Source organism: Lygodium microphyllum, chromosome 11, assembly GCF_053477565.2.
Source record: "Lygodium microphyllum isolate KBCC chromosome 11, Lygodium_microphyllum_v1.1.10, whole genome shotgun sequence".
Lineage (NCBI taxonomy): Eukaryota > Viridiplantae > Streptophyta > Polypodiopsida > Schizaeales > Lygodiaceae > Lygodium > Lygodium microphyllum.
The window spans coordinates 96,976,211-96,992,846 of NC_141145.1; the positions used below are offsets into that span (position 1 = coordinate 96,976,211).

Here is a 16,636-nt window from a genome sequence, read left to right on the forward strand (position 1 = left end):
GCTTGATATATTATGAAAAGGGGATGAGCTTATGTCAAGGGATCTACAATTGTATCAATGTTTCTTCTCCCCTATATGTGTAATTGTTGGAGAATAGAATAATTGTAGCTACATAATGTTTGTATTGATAAATCCTCGAGTTTCCATACTTCTCACATGTACAAGTTCACATTCTTCAAGGTTTTGATTGCATCTTCAAGTGGAGGCATCAAAGTAGGAAGTATTAATGGTAAATGTGACGATATAAGTATGTGATAATAAATTGTAATTGAGATAGGCTAGCTTCATCAATTATAAAGTGTTTTTACTCCTAGTTTGTTTAAAGAAAGATTTTTAAGGTGACAATGGAAAGAATTTGCAAATTCAAAAAATTCAATATTTCATGCAAACTAGAAAATGAGTCAATGATGTGGCATCCCCCTTCTTGAAATAGCAAGTATGATAGTTTTGCCCATTCATTTACAACATAAGGCCCACCCAAAAAGGTGAAAATAGTACAATTGCATTTTTGTCTTGGACCTCTTCCTTCTTGGTCCATCATGACCCCAACATAACCTTGCTTAAAGTTCTTAAAGTTGATTCCTCCTAAGCTACTAAGCTAATATTCCTACTTATGAGGCCCTTTTCAAGCCTATTTTTCCCCTAACAAAGACTTATTGTAATTCTTTTATTTGCACCTTGTAATGTCAGTAATTGTTATATTAAAAAGCAACAATCTTAAGGATAGATCATTTTTCTTGGATTTGGTAAGTGCCATCATACATTTGTCTCAAATGTTTAGCTATACTAAAGCTCTAAATACACCTTTGGTGGTCTGAGTTGTGTTGTCTCTCATCAGTGACACAGAGACACATCACATAACTACAAACCATAATACTAGGCCTCCAAGAAGGATATTGTTACCTTCATAGCAACATGTGATTGGAGGAATAGTCCATTTTCTTGCTTTTTTTGCTTAATAAATAGGTAAATACAAATTTTTCTCTCATGGGATTGGATGCTCAATTAAACCTTGCCACCTAACACAATGAAAAAATGCATACCCATGATATCTTGCCACCAAAATTGATATGTGATGCTGAGATATTAGACATGCTTATCCTAAACCATCAGGGTTCTAGTAAGAAGATCTGAGAGAAGGAAAGCAAGGGAATCCACAAAAAAAGAAGGCAAGAACAATTGAAATAATTGGAATATCGATAATAGTCAAGATCCAAAATGCAATATATAGTTATTGTATTTGATCTTTGCCTCATATTCAATATAGCATATACAATCCCTTTCAAACAATAAATCTGAGACAATAGCCCAGAGAACCCAATTTGATTTAACCCAAACAATTTATAGTTGCCTATACATCAATCCAAGCTCAAAACAATGTAAATGTAATCCAAAATAAGACTTTAGACATGCATAAATCAGACCTGAACCAAAGCAATCCATATCTCTCAAAATACCCTATTCCTCCCTTCAAAAGATCCATGTTTTAGCCAAAAATCCATGTCTTCAATTCCCTACAATTGTGAGAAAGAAATGCAAGATGGAGCAAGAGTGAGAGCACAAGAGAAAGCAAGATGAAGGAGAGAGAGAGAGAGAGAGAGAGAGAGAGAGAGAGAGAGAGAGAGAGAGAGAGAGAGAGAGAGAGAGAGAGAGAGAGAGGATATGTGGGAAGTTCAATTGTCACAATGTGTGACCTTACCTTTCCTTATTCTATTGTCATAGGAAGAATAAAGAATAAAGTGACAGTGATGATGGGCAGCCACCACCTGTAGTATATAGGTATGTGGGCAGTATGTACAAAGTAAATGTAGTTGGCTAGGTATAGGTAGCCTTTAATCCCCAACAACCTCCCACTTAAAGGCAAATGTGCATGAGTGTAAAGAAAATAAAAAAAGTGACAAAGTATAATGTGTACATATAAGTATAACAGGATGAGGAATAGACCTCATCTCATCCTACACCCATCAACTACCTAAGAAAGCTATTTGTAGAGATCATGATTTCCTGAATGAATTATCTCTCTAATGAAGCGATAACAAACCTCAATGTGCTTGGTCATTGCATGAAAGACTAGATTACATGCCAACTGAATGGCACTCATAGAGTCCAAATGTAGGGTAGAAGTCATAGAAGTGATAACAAGGTCTAGAACTAGAAAGCCTAAATATAGGGTCTCCTTGCAAGCCTTAGTGGCTGCAATATACTCAACCGCAGTAATAGCCATGCATTTCTACACCCTAGACATCTAAGAAATAATGCTTGTAGCAAAAGTGAAGGCATAGCCAAAGGTGGACCTCCTACTATTTACATGTCCTCCATAATCTGAGTTTGTGTAGCCCATAACTTGAGTATCCTAGCCACCATGACAAATGCATATATCTATAGTTCCCTTAAGGTACCTCATGATACCCTTCGCGATGTCTCAATGTTGCCGCCCAGGTATCACACTATAATGAGTCACAACTCCTACTGCAATTGCTATGTCACGTCTAGTGGCTATCATGGCATAGATCAAGCTGCCTAATATGGATTCATATGGGATCTTGATCATCTCAATATTCTCATCATTTAATTGGGGACAATCTACATGACTGACCTTCAGATGAGAAGGTAATAGGCATCCAACTTGCATATGAAATCACTCAAGTACTCTGTGGATATACTCCTTCTAGGACAATTAGAGAAGTCCCTTAGAGCGATTGTGTGTAATTCGCATACCAAATATGCCTGAGGCATACCACATGTCCTTCATCTGAAAGCTCTTCTTAAGCTAAGTCTTCAAAGCATCTAGCTTAACACAAGCACTCCCAACAATCAACATATCATCAATATATAGTAACAAAATGATAAGGTTACCCTCATGAACCTTCTTCATGTAAAGACACAGATCCATAATGATCTGGGAATAACACTGCGAATGCATGCTAGCATCAAACTTCTGGTACCATTCTCTAGGTACTTACTTAAGTCCATAAAGACTCTTTCTCAACTTGCACACTAGGTGTTCATTGCCCTTTTCTACAAAACTTAGACTATTGCACTAAATTTCTTCATGCAAGTCTCCATGTAAGAAAGTCATTTTGGCATCCATGTGACAAAGCTCTAGATCTAATTATGTAACCAAGGCCAAAACCAAGTGCAAGAAAGTCATATTGATCACATGGAAAAATATCTTATCAAAGTCATCAAAGTCAACTCCCTTTTCATGTTAAAAACCCTTGACAATCAAATGGGCCTTATATCCTCACTTAGGCTAATGAGGGTTGCATTTGTCTTTGGAAATATGGTAAAAAGCATCACATCCAAAGACTCTACGTGTGCATACAAGGGAGGTTTACTAGAATATACCTCCTCTGCAACTTGACCACCAAGAGAAGTGCATGGGGATTTGTTTATTAAATGAACTACAATAGTAACTGCCTTAGCCCAAAAATATTGTGGTAAGCCTATTTAACTAATATAAGCATATGGTGAATTATTTTCTAAATATTCCTATTCATGCACTCTACAATATCATTCTGGGGTGGGGTATAAGGGGTAGTCAATTGATGCTTAATACCTGTCTCATCACAAAACTACTTAAATACCTTAGAGACCTATTCACCCCCATGATCAAAAAGCCTCACAACTAAAGACTTGCAAGTGTGCATATGAGGGAGGTTTACCAGACTATACCTCCTTTACAACTTGAACACCAAGAGTAGTGGATGGAGATCCATTAATCAAACGAATTGTAGTAGCAAGTGCCTTGAGCCAAAAAATTTGTGATAAGCCTGTGTGACAACTCTTTTCTAAATAGTCCTATTCATGTGCTTTGCAATACCATTTTGGGGTGGGATGTAAGGGGCAATCAACTAATGCTTAATACACCTCTCATCACAAAACTACCTATATGCCTTAGAGACATATTTACCTCCTTTCTCAGATCGTAGATATTTCAACATATGCTCAAATTAGTTGTCAACCATAGTAAGAAAATGCTCAAACTCGTTGCTAACCTTGGCACCTCTAGCAAAAGTGAGGTTGCCACATGTAATATTTCATGCAGAATCACCAAAAGATACTTAGTATTTATCATCATCTAACTTTCTAGTTGAGATAAGGCTTTTAGTCAAAGTTGGGACATGATGTACATCATCTAGTACAAAGGAAGTCCGATTATCAAATCGCAGTCTCACATTACCTATGCCAATAATGTCAAATACATGATCATCACCTAGTCTAATTGAATCCATAACAGTGCGGTAGGTATAAAACCAATAACAATGCGAGGTCACATGAAACGAAGCCCCCGAATCAAGAAGCTAGCATTGAGAGTAAGTGGATTGAATACAGTCAAGTGAAGAGCAACTGAGTAGTATCAAGTGAGAAGTAGAAAGTGCATAATCATTTGAACTATAATCCAAGGCATTTATGTCCTCAATCTTAAGAGTAGACTTAACAATAGTTTGATCATCAAATGGCTTAGCATCATCTTGCACTTTCCCTTTTGACTTTTTTACATTTCTCATTGTGTATTTTATGGCATTATGGCCTTATCTGACCTTGTTGCCTACAATAATGATGAGTAAAAGAGTATGTAGGACACACAATCTACTAAGGAACTATCCACAAGACTTGGAATTGCCCTTATTGGGACGTGAGTCTCTAGTCATTGCTTTGTTTACCATCATGTTTGCCTCGAACTATAAGTGCATGAGAGGTATGAGGTGCATCAATGTTCTTCATGTTCACTTCTTTTGTAAGCAAGGCTCCCTCTACATCTGAGCATTTAAAGCCATTTTCAGGGGGTTTTACACTCACTGTAGTACAAAAGGTAACAAGTAAAAATAAAGACTTAATATTGTCCTCATATTTAATGCCTTGCAAACCAAGGGGACACAAATTGATTTTGAGGCTTGCATGTCAGTTTTCACAGCCAATAGGCACTTGGATTAGCAGAAGAGGTCAGAGGACCTCAGCTGTACTCCATCCATTTGCAATATAAGTTAAAGAAATATCGAAAGGGGTGCCAGTTTTGGAGCCAATTAGGTGTCCAATGTCTTTCAATACTGGAAATTATTGCCATCCAACTTCTCTATGTTAAAGATATCACTATCATTGGAAGCATTTGAAACACATGCCATTATGTTTGCCACTCAATCATTAATGATGATTTCGTTTGAATAGATGCTAGCATTCGTCCATAAGTGTGGGTCATGGTTGGATTGGTTTCTCATTTTTGGATATTGTGTTCTCATCTTTCTAACTTTTTGGCATGTACATGTTCCATGAGCACATAATGACTCTCTCTCTCTCTCTCTCTCTCTCTCTCTCTCTCTCTCTCTCTCTCTCTCTCTCTCTCTCTCTCTCTCTCTCTCTCTCTCTCTCTCTCTCTTTGTGGGTTGAGGCTAACCAAGGGAACAAAAATTGTCCCATTAGATCAACTAAACCTTATGGATCATGCTTGCATTAGTTTCTCATTTTTTGATATTGTCTTCTCATCTTTCTACCTTTTTAGCATGCACATGTTCCATGAGCATATAATGACTCTCTCTCTCTCTCTCTCTCTCTCTCTCTCTCTCTCTCTCTCTCTCTCTCTCTCTCTCTCTCTCTCTCTCTCTCTCTCTCTCTTTGTGTGTGTGTGTGTGTGTGAAATCATCACCATTCTTTCACTTTCAAGTCTAAGACACCTTCCAATCTAGGCCACCTTTAAGCCTTTGGTGAGTGCTATGTACAAATTAGATGAACGAACATCCATTAGCAAGACCTTTAGAGAGAACAAATAGAGTGCATGAGTTGTGTAATAACATTAAATTAGCCCAAAATTTTAGCCAAAGAGCATGCAATAAGACAAAGACAGAGCCAATATATCACTATCCACAAGAAAAAAGCACTAGAGTGCTCAATACAATGTAGAAAAAGGACGAAAATGCAAAGCTCCTACTGCGACAGGTATCTAGTAGCTACTCGGATATACAATGCAACTACTAGTGCAAGAAAATGTATAGACCACCAAGGTACTAAATGCTATTGGAGACCCAAAATAGATGCAATCCCAATAAAAGGAATAGCATGTACATAAGCCAACTATGCATTAGAGATCTCCAAAAGCAACAAAGATCCATGAATCTCCAACTAGCTTACTATAGATAAATAGTGAAGCACATAACCAAGAATGCATCCAAAGCTCACAAGCTATCTGTTAGGACAAAGTATTGGGTGTATAAACCAAAGCTAAATCCAACCACAATCATCAATGTTTGCAAGGTAGTGTATGCAGAAACCAATTGAGCATATATACATGGGTAAGAGATTCCCACTATCTCGAACAAACCAAACTTTGCAATGAAAGATTTCAAAGTGATGTTGGGGTAAATGCTCCTGTGCCTACGTTGCCTTGTATTTACTTCACAAACTGTGATCGGACACTTGTACACTGTAGGTGGCAGGCACCTATCACTATCACTTTATTCTTTATTCTTTCAATGACTATTGAATAATGAAAGGCTGGTCACACATTGTGAGCATTGGAGCTCCCACATATGGTGTCTCTCTCTCTTCCTCTCTTGCTCCATCTACCCTATAGCTCTTGCTTTGCTCTTATTTTTACTTGTGTGCTTCCATCAAGATCTACCTTTCAATTGGTATAAGAGTCAATCATTAGAGGAGCTTCTTCATCCTTTTCTTTAGCCTAGATTCAAAGCTTCAACTCAAGGTTTCATAGTAGTCATTGTTTCTTCCTCCCGAGGTATGCATTGAGTATTTCCTTCCCTTGCCTTCTTCCAACTTGCTTCTAGCTTGTCAAGGAGCTTCCTAGGGCTTAGCTTAGCCTTATTGAGTGCTTATTGAGCTAAGGGGCAGCCATTCTATCCATTTTGAGTGGATATAGAGCATGTTGTAGAAGTTCTGATGGACACCTATAGCAACTTGACAACACTGTCGTATTTTGACCATAACTTTTGCATATGATATTGGATTTAGGCATTCTATAGCTAGAAATGAAGAGCACAATAAGAGATATAGATTTAAGCACTTAGAGAGTTGATATTATGTAAATTTATAATTCTTTATTTTACACAAAACATAATAGTTCTAGTTTGGATAGCAAACAGTAAATTCCATAATACATGTTTGATGCTTCAAAAATGCTATTTTGGTTTCCAAATGGTACGGTTATGCTTTTGGGATACTATTTAGATTGTTTATACCTTGATTAGCTCATTTTTTCAAGGTTTATTTCTCTCATGATAGTTTAGACCACAAGCATACAATAGTAAGCTTCATGTTTTGAATGCCTATTTATACCTACATGGTATTTTAGGTATACTACATGTGCATTGATGCATGAGCTCGAATGTGATTATGATATGATTTGGCACTTGGATTTGAGCTACATTTGATGCACTTGGGCTTTGGTTAGTTGCTTTGAGCTTTTATGTGAAAGGTGAGAAGGATCGAAGCTTGCTTGGAAGAGCTATGGCGGGTGAGTAAGAGCAAGAAAGAGAGAGAGACAAAATGGGAACTCCAACGGTCACAATGTGTGACCGGACCTTTCTTTATTCAAACTATCACTAAAATAATAAAGAATAAAGTGATGGTAACAAGCACCCGCCACCTGCAGTGTGTAGTAGTGGGCACCTCAATGTAGTAATACACATGCGGCTAGGCGGAGACGCCTTTACTCCCAACAACCTCCCACTTAAAGGCAAATCTGCCCCAATGAGGAGTGAAAAGAAAAAAGAAAAAAGACAATACAATGTACACATGTACAACAAGATGAGGAAAAACGTCATCTCATTCGACACCCATCAATCTCCTGAGGAAGGCAAAGTGCTTAGTAGTGAGGCTTTTCATGAGCAAATCTGCAAGATTTTCATTAGTGGAGATCTTGACAAGGTCAACAAACCTGTCCTCCACGACCCCACGTATGAAGTGATACCTCACCTTAATGGGTTTCCTCTTCTCATGGAAGACCGCGGATTCTTGGCTAGCTGAATAGCACTCATAGAATCCGAATGCAGCGTAGCTAAAGTATCAATCCCAAGGTCATGAACCAAACATCCCAACCATATGGCCTCCTTGCACGCCTTAGTGGCAGCAACATACTCAGCCTCAGTGGTAGAGAGAGTCGTACACTTCTGAACCTTGGACATCTAAGAGACATCACCTCCAGAATAGGTGAATGAATACATAGCCAGAAGTGGACTTCCTAATATCTACATGTCCTACATAATCGGAATTTGTGTATCCCACAACTCCTGCATCCTAGCTGCCATAGCAAATACACATATCTGTTGTGCCCTTCATGCATCTTAGGATACCCTTCACGACATCCCAATGTTTCTTGTCGGGTGTAGCCATATAGCGTGCCACAACACCAACTGCAAAGGCAATATCTGGACAAGTGGCTATCATGGCATACATTAAACTGCCCACGGCTGATGCATAAGGGATCTTGGCAGTCTTGGCCCTGTGCTCATCTATCTATGGACAATCGGCCTGTGAGATCTTCACATAAGAAGGTAATGGAAAACTAATAGGCTTCACATCCTGTATGTGAAAATGCTCAAGGACTTTATGAATGTACTCTCTCTATGAGAGGTAAAGTAGTCCTTGATGCCTATCGTGCTTAATGCACATACCAAGAATGTGAGAGGCATGTCCCAAATCCTTCATCTCAAAGCTCTTCTTCAACTGAGATTTGAGAGCACCCAGTTCATCATGAGCTTTCCCTGTTATCAGCATATCATCCACATAATGTACTAAAATAAGCAATGAGCCATCACGGAATTTCTCCTTGTAAAGACACGGATCCATAGCACTCTTGCTGTAGTCTTGTGACTGCATAAAGGCATCAAACGTATGATACCACTCCATAGGTGCCTGCTTCAAGCCATAAAGACTTTTCTTCAACTTGCACACTAGGTGCTCCCTCCCAGGTTCTACAAAGCCCTTAGGCTGCTCCATATAAATCTCATCATGTAAGTCCCCATGCAAGAATGCAGTCTTGACATCCATCTGATACATGTCCAAGTCAAGCTGCGCGACTAAGGCCAAAACCAAGTGTAGGGTGGTAATCTTGACCACAGGAGAAAAGACTTCATCAAAGTCAACTCCATGCTCCTATTTAAAAAACTTAGTAATAAGCCTTGTCTTATAAGCCAACTTGGGGTATCCAGGGGTACTTTTCAACTTATACACCCACTTGCATGGTAGAGCCTTCTTGCTAGTAAGCAAAGAAACCAAATCCCAAGTCATATTCTTACGCAAGGAGTCTATCTCAAACTGCATAGCCCTCTCCCAGGAGTGACTATCACCCCTGCACATAGCCTCATCATAGGTGAGAGGCTCTCCTACATCTGTAACCAAGACATAATGCATCAAGGGTTCAAATCTATCAGGTGGACGTCTATCTCTATTAGATCATCTCACGGCAGGCTCTGCTGCCTGTCCAACACCCTAACCATGTATACCAACACCTGGTTGTGTAGGTTGTACTAGAGCATGTGGCTCCTCCTAGAATATACACCTGCGTATCTCTACCACCTTCTTAGGCTGGCTATGTATCTTGTCTTCATGGAAGACGACATCATGGCTGCGGATGACTTTCTGCGCATGTGGATCCCAGAGGCAGTAACCCATCTCGCTTGTATCTCCATAGCCAAGGATAAATGCATTTGACACTCTTAGAATCTAGCTTAGTATGCTTGTCCTTAGGCACACGACACTATGGCTCATATCCGAAGACACTAGATGCGCATAAGACGAAGGTTTCCTAGTCCATACCTCCTTTGCAACCTGGAAATCCAAACCACTGGAAGGTGATGTTTATGATATGCACAGCTATACTGACTACTCCAGCCCAAAGGCTCTGTGGTAGGCCTGCATGGCTAGGCATACTGCATACATGCTCCTAGATGGTTCTATGTATTCACTCAGCCAAACCATTTTGGGGTGGTGTATAGGGAGCAGTCAATTGACGCTTAATACCCCTCTCGTCACATAGCTACTCCAAGGTATGTGACACATATTCTCTCCCATTGTCAGTCCTAAGGCATTTCAAGTCTAGTTCTCAACCAATGCAATCCATCTCTGAAACACAACCAAGACATCAGATTTAAGCTTAATGGGACACGAAAAATCATCAATAAATGTCACAAAATACTTTGCACCACCCATAAACTAACAAGGCATGGGTCCACAGACATCCAAATGTACAAATGCCAAGGGCTCACTCATGCATGTCCTACCAAACTTTTTATGTGTATTCCTAGTCTGTCTGCCATAAAGGCAATGCTCACATGAATCAAAACATGCATAGTCAAGGGCCAATAAGTATTGCAAACCAGAAAGCATTTTCATTCCTTTCAAGGACATATGGCCCAAATAGGCATGCCAAAAAGATACATGTGGAATGGAACCTATTGACAAAACATGGTCAGCAGAGAATCCATCAACTACAAGAGGATAGAGGCTACCAGCCTTGGCACCTCTAGCAAGCACAAGTTTGCCATGTGTGATCTTCCATGCGAAATCCCCAAAAGAAACATGATACCCAACATCATCAAGCTGCCCTCTAGACATAAGACTTTATGTAAGTACATGTACATGACGTATATCCTATAATAGAAAAGTACTGCCAGTAGAGAACTGCGGTTGTACATCCCCAATGCTAACAATAGCAAGTGACCTGTCATCACTCAAGCAAACTAAACTAGAGACAGTGCGGTAGGAGTGGAACCACTCATGGCATGGTGCAACATGAAATGAAGCATGAGAATCCAAAAGCCAACACTATGCATACATAGAGTGAACCTCAATCAACGGCATAGCATCGCAAGAACTAGCTACAAGTATGTACTCCCCATCGGAGTCATCAGTCTGCATGATATTATTTCCTCGATTTTCACACTAGATTTTGTAGATACCATGCTACGATCAGAGGACTTTTCTTGTACTTTGTCTTTTCCCTTCTCTTTGCATTTCTCATTGCACAACTCATGACACTATGGGCGTATATGACCCTTCTTGCCGCAATGATGACATGCCCCATTCTCCCACGAGACTTGCTGTGCGACTTACCATGTAAGTTATACCCAGACTCTTGCGAATCTCTGCCATGGCCATTTCCACAGTCGTTCTTTCCATTACCATCTCTGCCTCTAGCAGTCAAAACATGCAACACACAAGAGGTATCCAAGTTCTTACAGTTGATTTCTTCCTGCAGAAGAGCACTCTCTACATCACGCAAGTTCAAAATAGTAGCAGGAGCACATAAGGCAGTGCAGAATATATCCCATGATTCACTTGAAGTCCCAAGAAAAAACAATGGAGTAACCTCATCATTGAAGGTAATTCCTTGCGAAGTCAAGTTCTTGAGGATAGCATGGAACTGGCTTAAATGAGTAGACATTGTCATATTCTCCTTCATGCGTAGATTCATAAGTTGCTTCAGCCAATACATCTAACTTGTTTGACTTTTCTTGTCATAGAAATTCTTGATCTTATCCCAAAGTTGCCAAGCACTATGTGCTTCCTCAACCACATTGTAATGCACATGTTCAGTGAGAGACAAGATGAGGGTGAACTTGCATAACTCATCAAACTCCATCCATTCATCATCAATCATAGTTTTAGGCTGCTCTCCATGCAACTTTAGTGGTTTTATCTGCAATTTCTGTACCAATACCTGCCAAACTTGGCTCTTCCAATAGGCATAATTCGTACCATCAAGCTTAGTGATGTTGAATATAGCATTGTAAATGGAAGAAGATGCTATACATGGAAGCATTCAATGCTAGGGAGGATGCCAACTAAGTGGCCAATGGTTCTAGATCTCAAGCAAGAGTTGGAAGTGGTGAATTAGTCAAAGACTAGGGGTAGCCAAACATGCACAAATCACATTGGTTTTGTCATGGGGATACTGTTGCTACCACCAAAGCTCAATGATCACTTGCTGAAGCTTAAACTATCCGGGAAAATGTTCAAAGATTGATCCGCAAAACAATGGGGCTAATGCATACCTCAATCAATGGCTGCATGAGAGTAAGAATGAAGCTCCCTTTCTAGACTAAAGTGAATGTCGGTGAAGCTTCTCAAATGTTGGCTTTGATAGCAATTGAAAGGTGAAATACTTATATAGATTTCTTTCCCTTTCTTTTTCGTTCTTAACATGTTGCCACACAACGACGTGTTAAAAGGTATATCACTTAGAGGATCTAACTCTAAAGGGGCAATATATGTCATCATGTGTCCCAAAAAGCCGTACCATAAGAAGATACATTAGGGTTAGAAAGTTTTAATTAGGCTCTCTCTTACATAGCAAAAGAGAAAGCCCTTAATAATCTCTTAACATGTGAGGTAGAAGTGTTTATTTTTATTCTACCTTTTAGAACTTTGAATGTAATTTAACAACAAACCCAATCATATAACGTTGACAATGGATACCTTGTGCTTGTTGGTAGCATTGCCTATCTTGGTCCTTTCATTCTACATCAACCTCCCCTTTCCCACAATGGTACAAAAATACAAACCAGTAAGTTAAGGGAGAATCAAAATTGTGTGGAAGAAGAACTCTAATACCCGTGATTTGGATCTTAGAAGATCTAGATGTAAGAAAGTGAGGAAAGAAAATTACATCAGACAAGGATACAACACATGGAAGCTGATTTTGCAAGTGCTAGATGGACTCAACGATGGCTTTTCTACAGATGTTCTTACATGTAAAGTTTATATGTAGGGAACATATTGAGCTAATTATGTAGTTTGATACATGGCTAATAACCTAGATCAAACATGGGATTAGTCGAATGTCTTAGCTCTCTCCTTTTTTATATGCTTCATAGTGTTGATTAGGCTCTTGCTTCTCCTTCTTCATGCTAGTGTCTTTCATGTCAGATTATCCCCTTCTTTTCCTAGTTGAGCTGGGACTATTAGCGTGAATAGGAATGTAGCCAAAACCCTTGTCATCATAAATAGTGTTGCTAGTGCCTCCCCTCATTGTACTAGTTCCTCTTAGGCTTTGCCTTGATTGAATGGAGGAGTTCAACGTGTCTAGAACGATACATGATCATAATGAACATGAAACATTATCTACATGTTGATATGATTTACAGTGGAATGCAGTATGAATAGGAATAATATAAAAAATATAGCTACAATTTTAGAGGAACTATTGATGAGAATATGTCCAAGATCAATAGCCACATCAACACTGAACCTAGTGCCAATATGTCATATGAATTGTTTGGAAACCCCTCGTCAAGTTGTTACTTCCAATCCATCAATGTGTACATGTCATTGCTAGATGGTACAACCTAGTCCCAATCTCATATATTCTTGTACTTTGGAAATGTAATCTCTCTCTTGTCTTAACATCGTAAGAGAATTTTGTTCACCTTCTTTGCTTTGTACAGTGTGGATCTTCTATGCCATCTCTAATCCAACATCATGAATTGATTTTTGCCCCTTCCGGAACTCTATCATCTTCTTCTTGAGTTGAAGTTTTACATCTACAAGGACCTTGAAATCTTCAACAAACCAACAATCTCTAAGTGGAGCTCCTATTTGTAAGCTTTTGCATGTGTGATTTTGTGTTAAACTTTCAAGTCATCATCATCATGCATGGGGTTTTCACCATCTTCCTCAATCATTTAAAGGTAAGTTTTCCACTTCCATTCAAGTCTCCATGTTAGTCTCCACCTCAAAGTGAGAAGGAATCTATGTCAACACATGTGATGTGATAGAGGATGTATGGAAAGAGGATGTAGGGATTCCCCATGCTCCTACATCACCATGAGGGGGTGATAATTGGGGGTTTCCATGTTACTACATCTTCAATGGTGAATCAAGGCCATGTCAACTTGTGTGTATTGATGCTAGCACCCTTGGGTGTATGAAACATAGGTGGACATGGCTATAGTGGTCTTTGGAGGCCACCATGAAGAGGAGGCATAGAGGGGAGTTGATATTTGATACACTAGCATGAAAAGAGGGATGTTGATACAATAGATGAGGGGAAAGGGTGGGGGGTGGGATGAATGGTTCTCTAAATGGTTGGGGATCATGTGGGATTACACTAAACACAAGAGATGGTGTATGGAAAGTGCATGAGAATGGAAGAGGATGGGAATGTCGTAGATGCTAGGCATGGGGATGTTGTATGGGTTATGATGGCCTCCAAAGTGTCTTAGGAGAGATTGACCTGTGACATGTGGGACAAATTCATCGCCTCATCATCAAAGACTTAGCTCTCTTAAAGATTGAAAGGTGAAGCCACGATATCAAAAAAGTGTGCATGGGGTGAGTGGGGACTATGAAGTTAAGCACAATTTTAAAGGAAATATGATTCCTACAACTTAGGGAGAGTGCTCAAACTCACTACGTGAATGTTTCTTTTGAAACATAATGCATGGTTGACCCCTTCAAAAGACTTGAGTGAGAATGTGTTTTGAAAAGAAAAAGCATAGTCATCATTGTCTTAGGACATTTGCTAAGTGATTAAGCAAGTGTTTTTGGTCTACCCCTCCTAATGGAGGCAGTAACATTTGATTTTTGTAGGGGTCGAAGAATTTTCTCTAAGGAGCACAAATTAGAGAATTTTGATTGGCCTCTCATATTGTAATTGCATAATGTTGCTAAGGCTATGATTTCTTTCTCCTTCCATTCTTTTTCAATTGAAAAAGGTTCCCTTTTCCATTGCTATCCCCAATAGTAAATATGGGCTTGCATTTCTGGGGGTACAAAAAATTTAGCCCATGAGATGTACACTCTCCTAACACCCTCTCTTAAATCATGGGTGATCAGTACAATACAATATACAATGATAAGGACTTATCATAGTACATATAAAAATGACACTCGGATAGGACCATGGATACCCAACCAGTGGGTGATCAAGCCACCACTAAGGTGCTTAAGAAAGACACCGATGTTGATGTTGATCATACCAATCCCTAAGAACAAAAAAGAGTATAGTTGTTATGGGCACGACAAGTGCTCTTCGAGAGCAAGGAGATTGCTTTTAGAACTTACAAGAGAAATTGAATTAAAACTTGATTGCGAGATAACTCAATTACAAGAGAATGCTCACAAGAACATGGCTTGATTACAAGACAAGAATTGGAAGACATCGCAATAGCCTCACAATTGGTGTTGGCAAGACTGAAAGGCTTGTGACCCATAACCCCTATTTATACTATAGTCTAGGGAGGTTAAGAGGGACACATGTCATTACAAGAGGATGCCACATGGCATGACATGTACACTGACACATGGCATGCTAATATTAGATATCTTTTAGAATGTTCTAGAATCTTCTAAAAAATTCATGGAACCAAGGGCTATGAACCAGCTTGCATATGAACCAAGGACTGTCTTTGCTTGAGCATTTGTTACATTACTCCCTTTTCTAGAACCGAATTTCATGAGGGACGGTGGTATGCTTTTGAATAGGCTTTGGTTTGGTTGGGTGTTGAAAATGAAATTCACGAATTTTAATAGGAGCTCTTTGAAGATATGAAGCTGGTTTCCATGTTCGTTCACTTGCATCATAGCCCTTTGAATGGACAAGATATTGTAATTGCCTCTTAAAATTCTTAAATCCAAGATTTTGTAATCGAAAAGGTACAAGAAGAGAAAGTTAGGGAAGGCTTTTGGTCCATGGAAGCCTCAGCCTTCCTTTCCGAGTACTTCTAAGTTCTTTGATATATCATAACACTGCTTTGTAGCAAATGTTCATAATTAATGGAATATTTGCGGCACCCAAATTTGGTTCCGGGCCTTATTTTGCCAGGAGCCCTGACTCTTCTTGGAGGGCCGGAGCCATGGCTGCATCTCGAGTCCGCATCGCAGTAGTCGGAGATGTGGTGAGTCCTTTTATCAATTGAGAGATACTCTGTAACTCCAAGAAGAGAGGTTGATGTGCCATTTATAAGATCACTGGATGATCTCACACAGAGCTCTTTAAATACTACTTTGGAAAAGTGACACCTGATCTATTGGAGAGTTGGACACCTGCCCTTGAATGTTGACGCCATTGGTGAATCCGTTCAAGCTTAATACATGCCTTACCTGAAATTATAGTACGATGATAGGGCAAAATTGCTACAATGATTGCCTGATCTGGAGACTGGTTGAAGGTGGTAGAAATGGTAGTATCTGGAGTCTGGTTCAAGGTGGTGGAAATTACGAAGATGATAGGGCAAATTGCCATAGTGGCTGCATGATCTGGAGACTGGTTCAAGCTGGTGAGAATGGCAGTAGGATGATAGGGCAAATTGCCATAGTGATTGCATGATCTGTAGACTGGTTGAAGGTGGTAGAGATGGCAGTAGGATTATAGGGAAAATTTGTCATAGTGGTTGCATGATCTGGAGACCAGTTGAAGGTGGTAAATTTCTGAATGTGTGGAATACATGTCATGGAGCATCATTCAGGACAAGTTCTCTGACTACATAAGATGGAGAAGAGATGAAGACAAGGATGCAGTGATGGATGCTTAATGTCTCTGACTGCATAAGATGGAGAAGAGATGAAGACAAGGATGTAGTGATGGATGCTTAAAGTCTGTTGTCTATTTTCTCTTCAATCTAACATAAATGCATGTGAATGTAAATAGGTTGATGCTATGAATGTAAATGTATGGGATACATGT

The 16,636-nt window shown here is 39.4% G+C and overlaps 1 protein-coding gene across 1 annotated transcript in view; it reads left to right on the forward strand.

Moving 5' to 3' along the window:
* The first annotated feature begins 15,635 nt into the window (after positions 1-15,635).
* LOC148029128 (uncharacterized) overlaps positions 15,636-16,636 on the forward strand; it is a 241,234-nt gene continuing 240,233 nt past the window's right edge. The window contains exon 1 of the mRNA XM_087687881.1: positions 15,636-15,848. Coding sequence (XP_087544007.1) covers positions 15,714-15,848 — 135 coding nt within the window. The 5' untranslated portion in view covers positions 15,636-15,713. The remainder of the gene's footprint in view (positions 15,849-16,636) is intronic.